The sequence below is a fragment of the Dioscorea cayenensis genome, chromosome 6 (assembly GCF_009730915.1).
Source record: "Dioscorea cayenensis subsp. rotundata cultivar TDr96_F1 chromosome 6, TDr96_F1_v2_PseudoChromosome.rev07_lg8_w22 25.fasta, whole genome shotgun sequence".
In the NCBI taxonomy this organism is placed as follows: Eukaryota; Viridiplantae; Streptophyta; class Magnoliopsida; order Dioscoreales; family Dioscoreaceae; genus Dioscorea; species Dioscorea cayenensis.
Genome location: NC_052476.1, coordinates 53,461 through 71,587, shown reverse-complemented (window position 1 = coordinate 71,587; position 18,127 = coordinate 53,461). Strand labels below are relative to the sequence as shown.

The 18,127-nt window shown below is 36.4% G+C and overlaps 3 protein-coding genes across 3 annotated transcripts; 1 reads left to right on the top strand and 2 right to left on the bottom strand.

Moving 5' to 3' along the window:
• Positions 1–5,252: 5,252 nt before the first annotated feature.
• LOC120263027 (jasmonate O-methyltransferase-like) lies at positions 5,253–6,808 on the bottom strand. Its single transcript, XM_039270953.1, has 4 exons — positions 6,708–6,808; positions 6,226–6,606; positions 5,861–6,142; positions 5,253–5,673 (listed from the first exon to the last, which is right to left on the bottom strand). Exons 1-4 carry the CDS (start codon positions 6,780–6,782, stop codon positions 5,305–5,307), a joined length of 1,107 nt encoding a protein of 368 aa, XP_039126887.1. The 5' UTR covers positions 6,783–6,808; the 3' UTR covers positions 5,253–5,304.
• Positions 6,809–8,869: 2,061 nt separating this feature from the next.
• On the bottom strand, positions 8,870–10,946 carry LOC120263599. Its single transcript, XM_039271561.1, has 3 exons — positions 9,938–10,946; positions 9,251–9,801; positions 8,870–9,184 (listed from the first exon to the last, which is right to left on the bottom strand). The coding sequence occupies exons 1-3, from the start codon at positions 10,944–10,946 to the stop codon at positions 8,870–8,872; spliced, it is 1,875 nt and encodes a 624-aa protein (XP_039127495.1).
• A 2,847-nt stretch (positions 10,947–13,793) lies between these two features.
• On the top strand, positions 13,794–15,314 carry LOC120263598 (jasmonate O-methyltransferase-like). Its single transcript, XM_039271560.1, has 4 exons — positions 13,794–13,868; positions 13,956–14,339; positions 14,523–14,795; positions 14,931–15,314. Exons 1-4 carry the CDS (start codon positions 13,794–13,796, stop codon positions 15,312–15,314), a joined length of 1,116 nt encoding a protein of 371 aa, XP_039127494.1.
• Positions 15,315–18,127: the final 2,813 nt, after the last annotated feature.

Here is an 18,127-nt window from a genome sequence, read left to right as displayed (position 1 = left end):
ATTATTCCACCAAACCCAATCAACAACAAAAGAGGAAGAAAAACTCTACTTAGGAGAAGGGAATTGGAGGAAGAAACCAGAGGCTTCAAAAATGGGAAGGTGAGCAAAAATGGAGTCACCATGAGATGCACCATTTGTGGCAAGATTGGACATAATAGGAGGTTCCATGGAGGGCAACAGGTGATTTTCATATGAAATCAAAATTTTATTTGTCAATGTTGTCCAATGAACTGGTTGTGATAAAAAAAAAAATGTCAACCAGGGAAACATTAAGGATTCAAGACAGAGACAAAGTGGACAACCAAGCCAAGTATCTTCTAAAATCAATCCCATAGACTTCATTGACCCTCAAGTTTTGGAGGACCACTTCAACATGGTATGTATCAAACTTACATTTATAAATTATTCCATATGGAACTGTCGTCAGCCCCATTTTTTTTTTTTTTTTTACATTGTAAAGGCTGATGCATTAAATAGAACAAGGCAAGGGGGTGAAGGAACAACACATGGCACCTCTCAAGCATCACAATCACAGGTATGTCATTTGTGCACTCAGTGTTATGTAGAAAATTAAAAATGCTTATGTTCCAATTTAGAAATTAACTAGTTTTAATTTCTCAGATTATTAATAATTCAGAGCACAGCACTAAGCAGGAGATAAATACTGCATTCAAGCCTGGGCTTAGGAGGAGGGAAAAATTGGATATAAGAAGAGACAGGAGCACAACATCAAACATTGGGCACTTGAACCAATCTATTCCAGTAGCTGGCAACCCACATGTGTCAAGACAACAATGGAAGGAAAAAGAGACCGGAGAAAGAAACAAAGAGGCTAATTGTGGGAAAAAAAGGAAGGTTTGGGTCCCATAATGAACAATGAATGCCATCCAATTATGTAAACTTTTGTAAGCAGTAACTCTATGACAATATTATGTGCAAACTATGCAATTTTGTAAATGTTGTCATCAACTGTTGGATGAACTATTAAACTTAAATCAAGTGTTAATTTTGTAGATGAAGGGAGTTAATTTTCATGTATGAAGATGTTACTTTTGTAAATGAGTTAATTTTCATGTATCAAGATGTTGAATTTGCTAATGAAGGGAGTTAATTTTCCTGCACAAGTGATTGCAGATTTCTGCAAATGTTAGCAGAATTCTCTATTTACTGTTTTTTATATGAGAATGTTGTGTGTATTTGAGTGAACCATTGGAAAAAAGGGAGAATATATTCTAGAGTATGAGTGAAGCATTGGAAATAATTTAATTGTTCTAGTGTAACATCCTTAAATTGACCATTCCTAAGATTATATTGGGATAGGATTAATTGTTTTTCCCTTTTTTTGGTTGAAGAGATTGTATTATGACTGTTTTCAAGGCTTCTGAATAAGTTCCATAGCTTCTATATAAATATAACCACTTTCATGGTTTTTATATAGAGTTTGTTGGTCATTTCCATAATCCAAATTATAAGTACTATTAAATGAGGATTTCTTTAAAATGATGGAGGTTCAGTCAATTTCAACCCCAAACTTAAGGTTTTACATTAAAATCTTGTCTCGGGTGGTCAAGATCTTCATCTTGTCTCTCTTCATAGGGTTTTTCTTCTCATAAAAGCTTTCATATTTCCACCCACTTTGTTCTTCTTGCAACCGAGCCCTAACCAAGGAAGAAGACAAAGTTGACATGGATTCCTTTGGGTGACGTGGCGATCTTCATTTGATGTGGCGAGTTTCGGGTGATGTGGCAATGACTAACGCATGATGACTGTGTTCTTCCGGTTGCCACGCGAGCAAAGGGGAACGAGAAACTCTCCAGTGACCTACCGGTGATAAAAAATTGATGTTTAATGAGAAATTTGATACAAATCAAAGTTGGATGATCGAAATGAAAAAACATAAAAGTTTGATGGCCTACCAAAAAAATTACCCCCGTACTTGGACAACAAACATAAACAACAAGACATTGGTTAACTAATCCCAAAGATAGACAAGATAAAGCCTGACCAATCAGTTACTTTTTTTATGCTTCACTGTAGTCTTGCCTTATGTCTTCAGTTAGTTGTTAAATTCCAGATCAACTCACTCTTCAACAGTTAGGTCCTGAAGAACAGCCCAAGTCTCCCATGCTAATGGTCTTTGGGTAGGATGTGTTCTTGTAGCCATCCATTGTTGATGGTGATGGATGATTGAAGGAGACATGGAGAGCCGGCAAGGAGATACAGGAAATGGCCGGCAACCATGCTCAAGGGTGGCTGCAAGTGAACAGGACCATGCTGAGAATGGGGTGAAGAATGGGCAACTGTATTGAGGGTATGGAAGTAAAATTACATGTGTTAGTGGGGTATTATTATATAGTATCTAGTGTTTAAGGTTTCTAGCCAATGGGGTTTGAAAGAGTGTGCTGACTGACCAATAGGTTAGTGTTTAATGTAAGATTTTTTGACTTTTTGGTTTATGGGCAGTATTAATATGTTGAAGGGTAATGAAGAACAAATCAACTAAGTTTCTGGAAAACTACTTTCTCTCGTACTCTGTGTATCTTTTTGGTTACCAAACTTCTCTCTTCTCTATCTTCTTCTTCACAGGATCCTCAAGGTGTTGTTGGTGAGGCGGGGTTGCTCTCCAACATTAATAACTGCCCTTTGCCTCCCTGGCCTTGTCAATGATAGTATTACATTATTCTGCAATGTATATTAGAGAATTAATCAGATTCCAGTTTTATCCATTAAAAAGAACAAAAAAATAAATAAATAAATAAAGAGAGGGGGAAGGGAGATGATCACTCGGATGGTGGAGTTCTTGGCGTAGCTCATGTCATCGATGCCACCATTCATTTGAAGAACTTGCTCAACTTTCATATTGGTCTTTGATATTGTGTACAATTAGGAGGTTATTGCTTTGGCACCTGATGCTGTGAGATGAGGAATGAGTTCTTTATATAGGAAAGCAAGCGCATGAGTTTTGATGGAATTTTAAGAAAAGAAGAATAACAAAATAACAATATAGGATTTACACTAAAATTAATAATTCAGCATATTTTTAAATAGGCAATACACAAAAAAAAATCTATGATATCTATACTATAACAAAATAATAATAATAATAATAAATCCAAACAATTACAATAAAATCTTTTAAAATCTAAGATGTTGACCAATAACAAATTTGAATTATTCTCTAACAAGTTTTAATATGATTTTTATTTTAATTAATTTGAATGAAACATATGCAATTATATATGTAAGGTAGATGAACATCGAATCAATGTTATAACGAGGTTTTATCTAACTAAAAACTTTTCATGAATCTCTTGCATGTGTTCTCACCTAATGCAAATTCTCTCTGCATTTTTTTTTAATTTCCACATGCTTCATTCTTGGTGTCCACAAAATCACAAATTTTACTTTGATAAATTTCAGGAATAGAGTTTTATATTAGAAATGTTTCCATTTATTCATTTCCATTACTATTTTGCTTGATATTACTATTACTATTACTATTATTTATTTATTTATTTATTTTATTAAAATAGATAAATTACAATTTATTAAAATGGATATTATTATATTATTTCTAAATGAGATCTTCATCACATATTATTTTAATTTTGTATTTAATTAGTATCTTGTCATCTTAATTTGTCAGTGTTTTTCTTTGTTAGTGATGATTGTAGTTGTATGAAAATGCACGAAGCCATGTAATATTTAGTGTTAAGTCTGATGACGTAGGATTGGCATTATATGACAAGCCAAGTGGTGACATGGCAAGAGGATGATGACGTGGCATGTGGTGACTCATCAAAGGAAAAGATGACTAGGATGATGATATGGCAAAGGATGTTATCATGACATTTAATGGAGATCAAGGTGGAGATTTGATTAAGATCTATATTGAAGATTTTATAGATATTTCTCTCAATACAATCATGTGATGATAAACTATTTTTGGAAAGTGCATCAAGACTATAGGATCTTTGTCTAGAAAGGTAAGTTTTATTTTTGATATGATTATCTATCCTTGGTAAGATCCGGGATGATTATTCATATCTTTGATAGAGCTTCTTTTTAGAAAGATCTATTTGAAGAGAGAGGAATATTCTATTATTGGCAAGAGTTCAAGATCATAAAGATTATGTGAAGCTATTAGAAGACACAAGTTAAACTTGGTATGAAGCTATTTGAAGACACAAAGATTTAGTTTGGTGTGAAGCTAGTTGAAGACACAAACTAAATAAGGTAAAGACATACCAAAGAGATCATCAAGACCATATTTAGCATCTATATTGAAGGAAGATTCAAGAGCTATCTATCGGCGGAACTATTTATGGAGACTAGTCATATGAGGAGATTGATTGAAGATTGCATGTGATATGATTAGAGATTTGGAGATCCAAGCATGGATGATTGAAGATCATGCTTGAAGATATTGAAGACTAAACTTGGATGAAGACAAGATCAAGTTTAGTAACAATATTTCCATGAGTCAAACGAAGATCATTTGGAAGACCAAACTTGGGCCAAGTTTGGAAAGGAAGATCGGGAGATCTTCGGTGGCTATCTTTGGTGAGATAGTCGCATGTGCCTTGGTGGGCACGTCCCTCGGGAGAGGGAGACCTTCTGAAGTGATGTGAGGAAGGAAGCAGCTACAAGCAGGAGGAGCTCGGGTCGAGTCAACTGCTACGAGGCGGACTGAAGGAACCAGGAGGTTGAAGGTCGCAGATTCGGGTGCATCTGACTAGAACTCAGTCATGTTCAGTAAAGTGGGCCATGTTGCAACTGGGTGTTGCAACATCTAACTTTGGAAGGTGTTTAAGTTAGGAAGCCGCGGAGAATTCTAAAAGAGGTAACTTTGTAGACGTCGGTGCGTCTATATAAGACATCCTGCTCGAAAATTTAGGATGGAGCCAACAAGTGAGAGACTCTTCGGTGAGAGTTGAGTGTATGGCCGTCGGGCAATCTTGAGAGGATATTCTTTGTATTGAGAGAGTGAGTGAGTGTTGTACTCCTTGTTCCTATACCTCTTTTAGTGGATTGTTTCTCCGGGCCTGGCCCCCCAGATGTAAGCAAGGTTGTGCCAAACTGGGTTACCTATTTGCTTGTCTCCTTTATCTTGCTTTGATTGTGTGTGAGTGTTTAATCCTTAAGTGAGTTTTTGAGTGAACTTAACACATCACACCCCCCACTGGAACCATCATTTAGTTTTAAAATTTAATAAAGTTTAATTTGGAATAATTAATTTTATGAAGAGAAAGGAGAAAACAAAATTAAAGGTTTCCTTGATCAAATTAGTTTCAAATTCTTGATCTATGGAACGTTCCTTTTCATAAATACAACTGCAGTGGTACATCCATGCATGTTCTTGGAGTAGTAATCTTCCAGCAAATAGCTATATCTCACAAACAATTCATCAATTATTTCTTCTCCAAAGTGACTCACTAGTATGGATTCAGTGACTGCCCTTATCATCTTAGCCATCTGCTGAGCGTTGATACTTAGTTTCAGTGCCGTGGTCACAGTGTCTTCTACCTTAGTTCCATTATATGTTACATCAAAACTCTCAATGCTTTTAATGGAGAAGGATCCTTCAGTCTCTATGGCATGCTTCATTTCCTCTAAAGATGGTACATAGAATGGTGCATTGCATAAATCTATCTTCTTCTCATCCACAATGCCCTGCAATATAAACTTCGATCTTTACCAGTGGATTAAGTCTAAGATCCAAAAAAAAACTTTTTACTTAACCTTAATTAATTAAACTAATTTAGGAGAAGTTGACACAACAAGAATTAAGATTTTTATCTCTCCATTGCTTTTTTATCTAAATAAATAAATAAATATGAAAAGAAAAGGAAAAAAAAACCTCAGAGGCCATGTCTACGAGGGCCTGTGCCAAAATCTCCCATTGGAGGCCGATCCCCAGACTGGAGGGATCTGAATTCTCACTAGTACTCCTGCTCAGAAGTGTCAAGACCATGCAACCACCAGGAACTAGTTCTTCACCACGGCACTTGAGAAATAATGAGAAATCTCTTTGAAACTGCTTACTATATGCTTCTAAAACACAAGGGGGACTTGTTTTTGAAATGCATAGCTTTCCTCTGTTTATCTTCACATTCTCTTCATTTTGAAGATCCAGAGGAACCTGTATAATTAATCTGAAAAAAATTCAGAAATATTGCATATATATATATGTCACAATCAATTTATTAACCAAATGGAGGAAACCTGAGAAAGCCAGTTAAGACTTGAGGAAGAGTGAATGAAGTGCAAGCTGTGGCTGGGAAACAAGCGGCCATAGAATGAACCAGGAACCACTGATATGAAACAACGGTGAGTCTTCTTGAAGCCTTCCAGTGAGTTGATGAGGCCATTGAAGTCATTCCCTGGTAGGTCATTCAATTGTATATGAATCTCTGGTAATGGTTGGTTGAGCTCTTTGTGCACTATCTCCACTGCATCAATGGCATCAGAGGCCACAAGCAGAGTGTTAGGTCCTAAAGAACAGCCCAAGTCTCCAATGCTCATGGTCTTAGGGAAGGATGTGCTTTTGTAGGCTTCCATGATTGCACTTTGCCTCACTGACCGTGTCATTGACAATCTCACATTCTGCGATATATGTTTTTAAGTGAATTACATTTCAATTTTAACCAAAATCAGTGAAGAAAGGGAGATAAGGGAGGAGAGAGAAAGAGAGGGAGAGAGAGCACTTGGATGGTGGAGTTCTGAGCATAGCTCTTATCATCGTCGCCACTATTCATGTGAAGAACTTGCTCAGCTTTCATATTGGTCTTTGATATTGTGCACGGGACTATTGTTTTGGCACCTATTGTGTGATATAGTGGGCATATATATATCAACATCGGGTAAATTTTCTATGTGGTCACTATGTTATGACTGATTTTCATTTTGGTTATTGTGTTTCAATTTATTTCTTTTTGGTCATTAGATATTACTTTGTTTTCACTGGTTGGTCACTTGGGATTTTTTGGCCAAATTTAGATGACGTAGCGGCCGGAAATGCCAAGTCACTTTTTTTTTATATTTTCTCTCATACTAGATGGAAAGAGGATGCTGACTCATCTCACTTAAAAAAAAGAGTGACGTGGCATTTCCGCCAGCCACGTCATCTAAATTTGGCCGAAAAACCCAAGTGACCAACCAGTGAAAACAAATTAATATCTAATGACCAAAAAGAAACAACTTGAAACATAATGACCAAAATGAAAATCAGCCATAACACAATGACCACATGAAAAATTTACCCTATCAACATCTTCTGAGATTCAAAACTGATCAATGAATTTCAAATAACTAATTATTATTATTATGGTACAATAATATGGATAACCCAATGGTATGACACAAGAGTGCAAAGGAGCTGGCAAGAGTTCTAATCTTTCCTCGGCAGTACTACTTCTGTATTGTTCTTGCACTGTACATTTGGTTCTAGTATTGTTCATGTATTATTCACGGGCCTGGGTGTGTGTCTCATGTGAAAAAGAACAGTAATTTCACCCCTCTATGTTTGTAGGACAGCGGAATTTTTTAAAGAAATCTATAACCAAGTGTAACTGATGCACCTATGTACTTCTTTGTCTCTTTGACAATCCCTTAAATGAGGGGCACTTATCCCTATTAGTTAATATATATATATATAGATTGTGATTAAGAGGCACCATTGATTAGGATTTATCCCAAGTCAAGTTAAACATGCGTTGGTTAAGTCTTAAACCCACAAGTGATACACGAAAATACTAAAAATATGTCAACTGCCCTTGGTCTAGCCGCAATGATACCATTACAAATGTTAATGAATATTATGTTATATATTATATATCATATAATTAAAAAAACATATAATTATAAAATAATATTTAAAATATTTTTATTAACCTAGTATTTAGCCGAATGATTTAATTTTTGATATGTTTTACCCTCAATTAGAGCTTACAAGGGTTTGACATTTAAGCTAAGTCTAATAACTATATTTGAAACAATACTCAAATTATTGGTACACCGAGATCAAGCGTTCCCTCAACATCTTGAGCACTATAAATTCAGATCTTATTGGTGATTCGGCGCACATTATTGATTCAGAGTAGTCATACTCTATTTATTACTGAGCAGGTCTGTGTGTCTAGACGGTAACTTTAATCGGCCCAATCTGTCTCCTTTACTCTTGTTTCTTTTCTACTTTGTTTCTTTTACCAGGCGAAATAATTGATAAACTAACCGCTTGTGAGGTACAGCAAAGCAAGCCCCACTTGACACTTATTGGAAGGCTGAACTTAGAGCATCAATCTTTTAAATTGATTACTAAAGCAATCAATCTTATCGCTTTTTAATTTTATATATGAAAAGGTGTCGTCCTTGCCTAAAGAAGATAAGGCTCACTGACCAAGGAATGCCTCAATCTTTTTCCACTATTTCGTTTTTATTTAAATTATCATGCCAAAGTTTATTAGATTTTAAAAATAAAAATTCTAAGTCATAATATACAGACAATCATTTATCTGGTAAATATTTAAGGTTCAATTTCAGTATGTAGAACCACCTGAGGAAGCAGTGAGAGTGATGAAAATTGTGTGTAATATTCAATCCTATAACAAATTTTTTTAATGATTTTATTGTAAACCCAATGAAGAAACATCATATAAATAGGATTTAAAAAAATTTTGGTAGATTTACTGTCTGGTGGCTTTCATATATATATATATATATCCATACGGTCTTGTTTTTAAAAGTGGATAAACCTCATGGTAAAAGTAACAAAAGTTACAACAAACCTTCCACTAACTGTGGAAACAAAATACGAGCGAACATAACTTAAGGAACAACGGGTCTCCTTCTAACCCATAAAAACACAAAACTACTCCTCCCCGCCGGTCTGATCAACCTCAAGCATGGGGGTGTCCACCACCCACTGGGACCGAGGTCCAGCAAACTCTAAGCTGCTTCTGATAGCGGAGATAGGGTCAGCGATCTTCCCTTTCACACCTTCAGGAGCTGCAGAGTACCAAGATAATAACATATGAGCAGTCTTCATCAAAGCATCACAAGGACTATGATGTTTATCAGCAAAAATATAATCATTCCGCGTAATCCAAATCGACCACACATAAGCTTTAACAAACAAATCCCCAAACACCCTAACCGCAGGCCGTAAGGCAGACCTCCAGACGCTCTATAATTGAGCCATAGACACAGGAAGCTCAGGAAACTGAAGGAAACGACAGAGGGACGACCACACCTCCCAAGAGAACTGACACCTTAAGAAAAGATGATCCACAGATTCGACGTCAGCATGGCAGAGCACACATGTGTCAGTCGGCAGCCTATTGCAGCGGCGCTTAGCAAGATTTTCAAGGGAGAGAATCTTGTTCTTGCAGGCAAGCCAGTTAAAAATATTAATCTTCTTTGGGCAGGGACCTTTCCAAAAGGTGTTAGCCATGGGGCATCTGAGACCTCCCTCGTTCAAAAGACCGTAGAAAGACTTAACCGAGAAGGCGCCATTAGCCATCAAACCCCACACCTTTAGATCACTATACCCCATTGACACGACGTTCAGTCTAGACCGGATTTGCACAACTTCCGGCTCATTCACGAACGACAGCCTCTCCAGTAACAAAGCCAACTCCCGCACCGTCCCGTGAGGCATAGTAGACACAAGGAATTCTTCTGGCCAAATGTTAATTGGCGCAAGGCCATTGAACCATCTGTCCTTCCATAATAGCGATTCATAACCGGAATTTACTTGGACCAAAACACATCCCCTAAAAGCGGGGAGACAACGGGAAACACCTGACCAAAAGAACAAGATTCTCCCATTCAGAACCCTAAACAAGTCCCTTTTAGGTACCTGACTATTGAAGCGCAAAATCTTCCTTCCCCCACACCCCCAAGTGCGAGTTAGACATCATCTTCCATCTTCATTTACCCAGCAGGGCAAGATTAAATGTAGAAAGATCCAAAATCCCCCACCCCCCTTGTTCCTTCGCCCGGCAAATGTTCTTCCAAGCCACAAGCCTACACCCAGGATGATCAATGTCAGGGCCAGACCAAAGGAAATCTCTTCTAATCCTGTCAATTGCTTTGATTACCCACTTAGGTAACCTAAACAGGGACATCCAGTACGTCGGTAACGTTGATAACACTGAGTTGACAAGGGTGAGCTGGCTACCGATCGACAGGTAGGAAGATTTCCAAGAAGACAATCGCCCTCTGACTTTAGCAATCAAACTCTCCCAATCCTGTTTACGAGGTCTCCTACCCGAGATGGGAATGCCCAGGTAGGTAACAAGGAGCAGGCCTACCTCGCAATTAACCGTTTTAGCCTCACTAGCTTTAGAAAGGTGATGCATGTTGGTGGTATAGAGACACGTTTTGGAGAAATTGGTTTCCAGGCCGGAGAGCCCTTCAAAAACCAGAAGGATCAGCTTGATCACTCTGAGATCCTCAGCCCCACCCACTGTCATCACTAGTAGATCGTCCGCATAATGTAAATTACAAATGCTTCCATGCTCACCAAGTGGCACACCAATCAGAATTTTAGAATTCAACGCATTATCAAACATGGTGCATAACACATCTGAGACCAGCACAAAAAGCAACGGTGACAGAGGATCACCTTGTCTCAAACCTCTTTGATATCTCACGTAACCATTAGGGGAACCATTGATCAGAATCGTGGCCTTCGAAAAACAGAGGATCATAGAGATCCATCTTAACCATTTGGGTCCAATGCCCCGGGCCTTAAGGAGCTCCAACAAGAAGTCCCAATCAACCGAATCAAAAGCTTTAGCAAAGTCCACCTTGAGAATATGACCCATTAATCTTTTTTTATGGATACTGAAAATAGCCTCCTCTGCCATAGCAATGTTATCCGGAATACACCTCCCTTTAAGAAAAGCAGATTGCGCATGGTCCACCAAGAAATCCATCACCATGCTAAGAAGGGATGCCAGAATCTTGCTGATAATTTTCAGCGAAGAATTAATTAGACTAATTAGTCTATAGTCCACCGGTGAAGATGGACTCAAGACTTTAGAGATGAGAACAATGCATGCCCAATTAATTCGGTCTTGTCTTTGTATCTATTATTATTATTATTATTATTATTATTACAGTGAATTTAGGACTCTATTCATTTTACTTATTTTTTCTGTGACTATTATTTATAAAATAATTTATAATAATTATTTATTTAGGTAACACCTGCTTATTTTTTATTTATATGACCATTTCATTGATTTGAGGTGATCAAGAAAAAGTTGATTTCTCTCTTTTATTTATTATTTTCTCTCATTTTTGAATGAGTAACTAATTATAATAACGTATTATTCAACAAGAACCAAAGTAATTATTGTCTAAACATTGTATTAGGATTATGATTGATGAATAAAATGTTTAATTTAATTTAGCTGTCTTTCTAACAAAAAAAATTTAGCTATCGCCTGCTCTTATCTGCCTTGGTGGACAATTAGTTATTTCTTAATTAATTTACTTTGTTTTCAGTTGTTTTGTCTTTTTGTTATTCAGTATTGTTTTTTATTAAAGTTGTGGCTTATATATTTTTATTAAAAAAAATAATGTATCTCCACCTAATGATGATGTTAGATATTCAAGCCTTGATTTGATTTAAATTTGAAAATGGAAACCAATCTCTATCAATACGAAAGTGGCTCATCTTAACAATGTCTTTGATCTGCTCGTGCCTGACACGTACGTGGTCTCCTTATCCGAATTATTAGTGGCCCGCATCAAAAGCAACTCTGATATTTGTCTCTTCATCTTGTGAGTTTTAATTGAGATAAGGATGACTGTTTTAGCAAATATTTTTTAAAAAAATACAAATCTAATTTAAATTGTTAAAAATTAATACATGTAAATGATTAATGGCACAAAATAGTTTCGAATTTTTTTTATTTAAAAAAAAAAAGATAAACCAGAATATATTAAATGGAAGAGAAACCAAACATACAAGCTGACAATAACAAAAACAAACAAAAGACTGAAAAGAAATCAACTAGGAGTGAATTTAAAGAATACAAACACAAAAAAAACCTTTAAAAATAATTTAAAAAACAGATAATGTACAACAAAAACACAAAAAACAACATGAACAAAGAGAATAAAAAAACAACAATGAGCAATTGTACCACTCTCTCTCTAGGCAACTCTCTCATAATCATCCCCAGCTCTGTAAGATTCCCAATGAACTCAAGATTGCCTTTGGTTGTGGCAACCAAGCCCTCTAGTCTTACCTTCATGGTATTTGGAGCTACACCAATACATGAAAGCAATATATAAATGACTTTAATAATAATAAATGTTTGTGAAGAAAAATGTTTATAAAAATTTGTGTGCATTTTATTCCAGCTAAATATTCCAAATGATGACTCTAACTATCAAATCCCTAATATGTTTGAGGATTAAGGAACCCTGGGTTTCCATGAGCCCCATAGCCATTCAAAGAGTAAATAGCTTCAATTTAAAAATATACATTAAAAATATTAATATTAATCCAAAACGCTGAAAAACTAAATATAAACTAAAAAGTAAGTCAAATTCCTATTAATTAATTCCCATCGGGTCTCTTGCATATGATATTTGTCGGAAACCTCAAGATTGAACCCAAAAATCTACGTAAGTTGAGGTCATAGATGTGATGAGGTATTAACTTCATGCCTATACACATGCCTAACTTTTCTAAAATAAACGAAGTTTATTGCCTATTTGAAAAAAAAAAAAATATTCCAAACTAATCATGTCTATTACAACTTTAACTAAATTGTTAACACCTATACCTTTGTTCCAACAAAGTACAAAAATAATTTTACCATAGACAAACAACTACCCCCTCAATTATGAAATATCAATCGTTTTCAGGAAAAAAAAAATACTTCAAAATAGTTATTATTTTATAATTCCATGGGTAATATTTATTTGATTTTTTTTTAAAATTGTTTTTTTTTTCAATTTTCACAGTTATTCATACCTTAAAAAAATATAGTTTCAAGAAATAGATAGTTCATTTTTATTCAAAATTTTAAAAAATTTAATGTGTTTTTTTAATTTTTATAAGAGTTTAATAAATCATGGTTAATCTACTTTTATATATATATATATATATAATCTTACAAGATCCTTAAAATAAAATACACGGAGAAAGTATTAGAATTTAAACCTTGATTTTTGTGCCTGAAGAGAGATTAAATAGTAAATACCACTACACTATTTTAAGGGTGGTATAAATTGAGATTCTTGTTATGTTTCCTATGATAGCGTTATATAAATTAAGATTCTTGATACGTTTCCATTTAACTTATAATGTCAGGATTTAACTAATTTATATTTGACGTAGAATAAATTTAAATCGACTGTGCCTCTTTATTAAGTTACCCATGATAAGAATTTTAATCCAAATTAAACTAGCTGTGCATCATTAATTAACTAATTAGCTATTAATCCATGATTAAGAAATTTAGTCCTCTTGTTATTTTCTGCTCATAAACCATACAAACGTACAAGATCCACATGCACGCAGATCCCGATACGCAGTACCAGCTACCAATCTCTCATTAACAAGCTGTATAAACTCATTACATAAGTAATCATTAATTACTTGAAACTAATTAATTGCAGATCACTTTAGGATACCTGATTATCGGATCCCCAAAGTGTTATACCAACTCCTGCACTTGTTTTAATAAGTCTATATAAACTCACTCAATGTCACACCATATTTGTCAAAAGAATAACACTCATAATTATACGCAACATCAAAGACCAATATGCAAGTTGAGCAATTTTTTCACATGAATGTTGGCAACGATGACATGAGCTACTCCAAGAACTCCACAATCCAAGTGATCATTTACTCTTTCCCTCTCTACATATAAATATTTGTGTGTGTGTGTGTGTGTGTGTGTGACAACTTCTAGTATATTTTGCAGAGTTTGATACAATCAGTGACCAAGTCAGAGAGGGAAAGAGCAGTGATAGAAGCGTTCAAGAACACATCCTGTCCTAAGATCATGAGCATTGCGGACTTAGGTTGTTCTTCAGGACCTAATGCCTTACTTGTGGTCTCTGATGCCATTGATGCAGTGGAGTTAGTGTGCAAGGAGCTCAACCAGAAGCCATTGCCAGAGATTCATGTAATGTTGAATGACCTACCAAGGAATGATTTCAATAGACTCATTGGATCATTTGAAGACTTCAAAAAGAATCACACCTGTTTCATCTCAGTGGCTCCTGGTTCATTCTACGGCCGTTTGTTTCCCAGCCAGACATTGCATTTTGTTCACTCTTCCATGTGCCTCCACTGGCTTTCTCAGGTCAAATTAATTTCCTTTTTTAGATCAGGGACAAACTCATTTATTATTTCTGTCACCCCATACCTGCATGTGCTTGTCCATATATAGACTAGCTATATTATAGTTATTCTAAAAGTATTTCTAACCTTGAACTACTAGTCAGAATTAATACAAATTAAGCAGGTCTACTATTTGATTTTATAGGTTCCTGCTGAGCTTCAAAACGGAACCAAGTTGGGGCTAAACAAAGGAAATATATATATCTCTAAAACAAGTCCTCCTTTTGTATTAGAGGCATTCACCAAGCAGTTCGAGAGAGATTTCTCACAGTTTCTCAAGTGCCGAGCTGAAGAAGTCATTCACGGTGGTTGCATGGTGTTTACAATGGTTGCAAGGAAAGGTGAAGATCCATCTGTTGAAGGTATTTACCTCCAATGGGAGCTCTTGGCACAGGCACTCATGGACATGGCCTCTCAGGTATATATATATATATATATATATTAATATATATACATATACTGATATACACATCTTCATGGATGCATGAACGCATGATGCATGCATATACTATCACGTGACAAAGCTACATATATATATTTTATGTGGATCCAGGGCATTGTGGAGATGGAGAAAATAGATTCTTTTAATCTGCCATACTACACACCTACTTTAGAGGAAGTGCAGAATGCTATCAGAAGAGAAGGATCGTTTGCCATCAAAAGCATTCAGATGTTTGATGTTGGGTGGCGTGAAGCAAGAGATCAGGCTTGTGAACATGATGATAAGGTTGAAGAGAATGCAACCACTGCTCAAAGAATGGCCAAGAGCATGAGGGCATGCTCCGAATCATTGTTTGTAAGTCACTTTGGAGCGGAACTGATGAATGAATTGTTTGAGAGATATAGTAACTTCATGGAAGGGTATTTCTCTAAGTATCCTGACGGTGCGCTTACCAACATTTGTGCATCTGTTCAGAGGATTAATTATGTACTGTAGATATCAGCCCAAGAAACTGTTCAAAGTTAAACTTAAACCTTTAATTATTAAAAATAATAATATAGAGAAATAAAATGTGGGGTTATCTTTAATAAATTAGATGTTATGATTTACTAATATGAAGTGAAAAAGTCATGAGTTGTTATGTATAAGGAGTTTCTAGAATATTAATAGTCCTTTGTAAAATCTATATAATGGGTTATTGTGAATGAGTTTGTTAAAGAGGAAAAGTTTATGAGAATATATAAAATGTTAATTTTATATGTGTGTTTTTCTTTCTTCTCCTTAATATCTTAATTGAGTAAATTGTTTCCAACAGAAACCCTCCTCTTTTGTTTATCTATTTATTTCTATAAGCTTTTTGTTTTAAAAATGATTAAATCACATGCATTAAAAGTAAGATAAAACAAAAGTATAAAAGCAACATATGACGACCTTAAAATCTTCAGGAAGTGGAAGATCTTTCTAGTTGAGCCTCCTCTTAACCACTTATGACTATGATGCAAACTAGGAACTCTAAGCTACACTTAACAATCATAGTTGAGTCTCCCAACTTAGCTTTTTGCCTGGTGCTTCAAAAGAGCAGAACCTTTTCCTCCCAAATTGGGTTGATTTGGAATATAGGCTGTTAGAATAGGTTGATTTGAGCCCGGACCTTTTTGTTTGAGTAGAAATGGGCTTATACCCTTTTCTTAGTTTGGGTAAATTTGGGAACATACCCATTTGTTTGAGAAGAATTGGGCTCATACCCATTTGAATGAGTGGATTTTGGCCTATTAGCTTCAAGAGTGTGAACTAGTTTGACCTTTTGAAGACTTGGTTTAGTCATATTGAGTTGGAGCTGGTTAAGCTCCACCGGATTTGCGGGTAAGTGAGGCCGGATGTAAATAATATGGTTAGCTTGCATAAGTTTAAAATTTGGTACACCAGAATTCATTTTGGGTTCTCCCTTGGTTGTATGAATGTTTTTTTGGCAAAGAAGAGCTACAAGTAGCTAAGGAAAACAAAAAACAAACTTAGAAGGAAAGGAGGGAAGCCGAGCAGATATCTTCGAGCCATCGAGGCCGGTCGCGACCTTGAGCAAAGAGAGGAACTTGAGGATTTGCAAGGCCATAGTGGGCAAGTCGATCAGCAACAAAATTAAGGTCGCGCGGGACGTGATCAAAGGAGAAATCATCCCAGGAATTGGCAAAGCGAATGATGGCTCTGACGACGGATGAGAGTCTCCAAGCAGTAAGATTGTTGAAGTTGTTTATAAGCTGGATGGCACGGCAGCAATCAGAGAAGAGCATGGTAGGAATCCAGTTGTTGGCAGAACAAAGCTCCAAAGCACGAAGAATGGCTCGCAATTCGGCTTCAAGGGGAGATGAGCAAAGCAAGTCACCAGCAGCACCTGCAAGCAGCACAACCATTTGATTAGTGAAAATAATAAATCCATAACCAGCCATACCTGTCATAGCATCCCAAGCAGCATCAGTGGAGACAATAATGGAATAGTGGGGCATGCGAGAGGAAATGAAATTTTTCATGCCAAGCAGAGCATTAGCATTGAAGTAGTCAAGCACTCTAGCCCAGGCCAAATGGGGGATTCGGTTGAAATTTGGGGGTTGATGGCGGAAGACTAGGAAACATCGCGATACCCAGATTTGCCAAGCGGTGGTTGCAATAATGGCTCCGCAAACGAGCATTTATGTGAAGAGGAAAGCCGAGGTGAGCCAAGAGCCATTTGCAAGTCATGCGAAGAAGACAGGTGTTGGAGGCCCAACCAACTGAGGATAGTGGTCCAACAGCTAGCAGAATAATGACATAACCAAATCAAATGATTTGCATTCTCAGAATGAATGCCACAGAAGTGACACAAAGTTGCAGGGCCAATGTTCAAATTATATAAATAATCCCCGATAGGAAGTTTTTCCATGTGCCAATTTCCAGAGAAACACCTTTGTTTTTGGGGCAACCTTAAGAGACCAAATGCGAGCCCAGCCAGGCCAAGCACAATGAAGAGGGTCTCCAGAATTAAGGAAGCCATAAGCAAGGTACCGTAGTAGAAGGATGGTTAGAGCAAGGGCCCCAAACCCAATCATTTTTTTCACATGAGTGTCAAAAAAACCACATTATTAAGCACAATACGAGTCAAATCGGGTTCCCAAAGAAATCAATGCAAGCTCTACGATTAAAAGTGCCATTAGAAACAAGAGAATTAACAGTAAGATTATCAATGGAGTGAATATTGAAGAAAGTTGGTTTGTGACTAAGCGGGAGGTCCAGGACCCATGGATCATCCCAAGCATTGGTGAGGCCAGGATTACAAACAGCAAGGTGAAAGTTGGGTTTAAGAATATTTAAAGTTTTTGAAATAGCTTTGTGGAAACTAGAAACACCAGGTAATGAAACATTATTCCAAATGTGCCAATTTTGATATTTATGAGTAAAAATAGAAACCCAGACCTTGTCTTCCTTGTTGGCAATAGAAAAAATGTGTTTGGCAAGAAGAGCAAGTCTGACATTTCTAAGATTACGGAGGCCTAAACCCCCCTCAGCTTTATCAAGGGTAACAGAGTGCCAACCAATAGAGTGGAATCCAGAATCCTTGCCCTGCCTACCCCATAGAAATTTGCGAGCCAACTTGGAGATAGAATCCAGAATTGAGTCGGGAATATAAAATAAGGAAAGATAGTAAATAGGAAGGGAAAAGATATTAGAGTTGAGGAGGATGATACGACCGGCTTGGGATAAATGATTGAGATTCCAATTGTTGATAGAAGAAGCAGTTTTATAGACCAGATGTTGAAAACGATTCACTGAAAGACGAG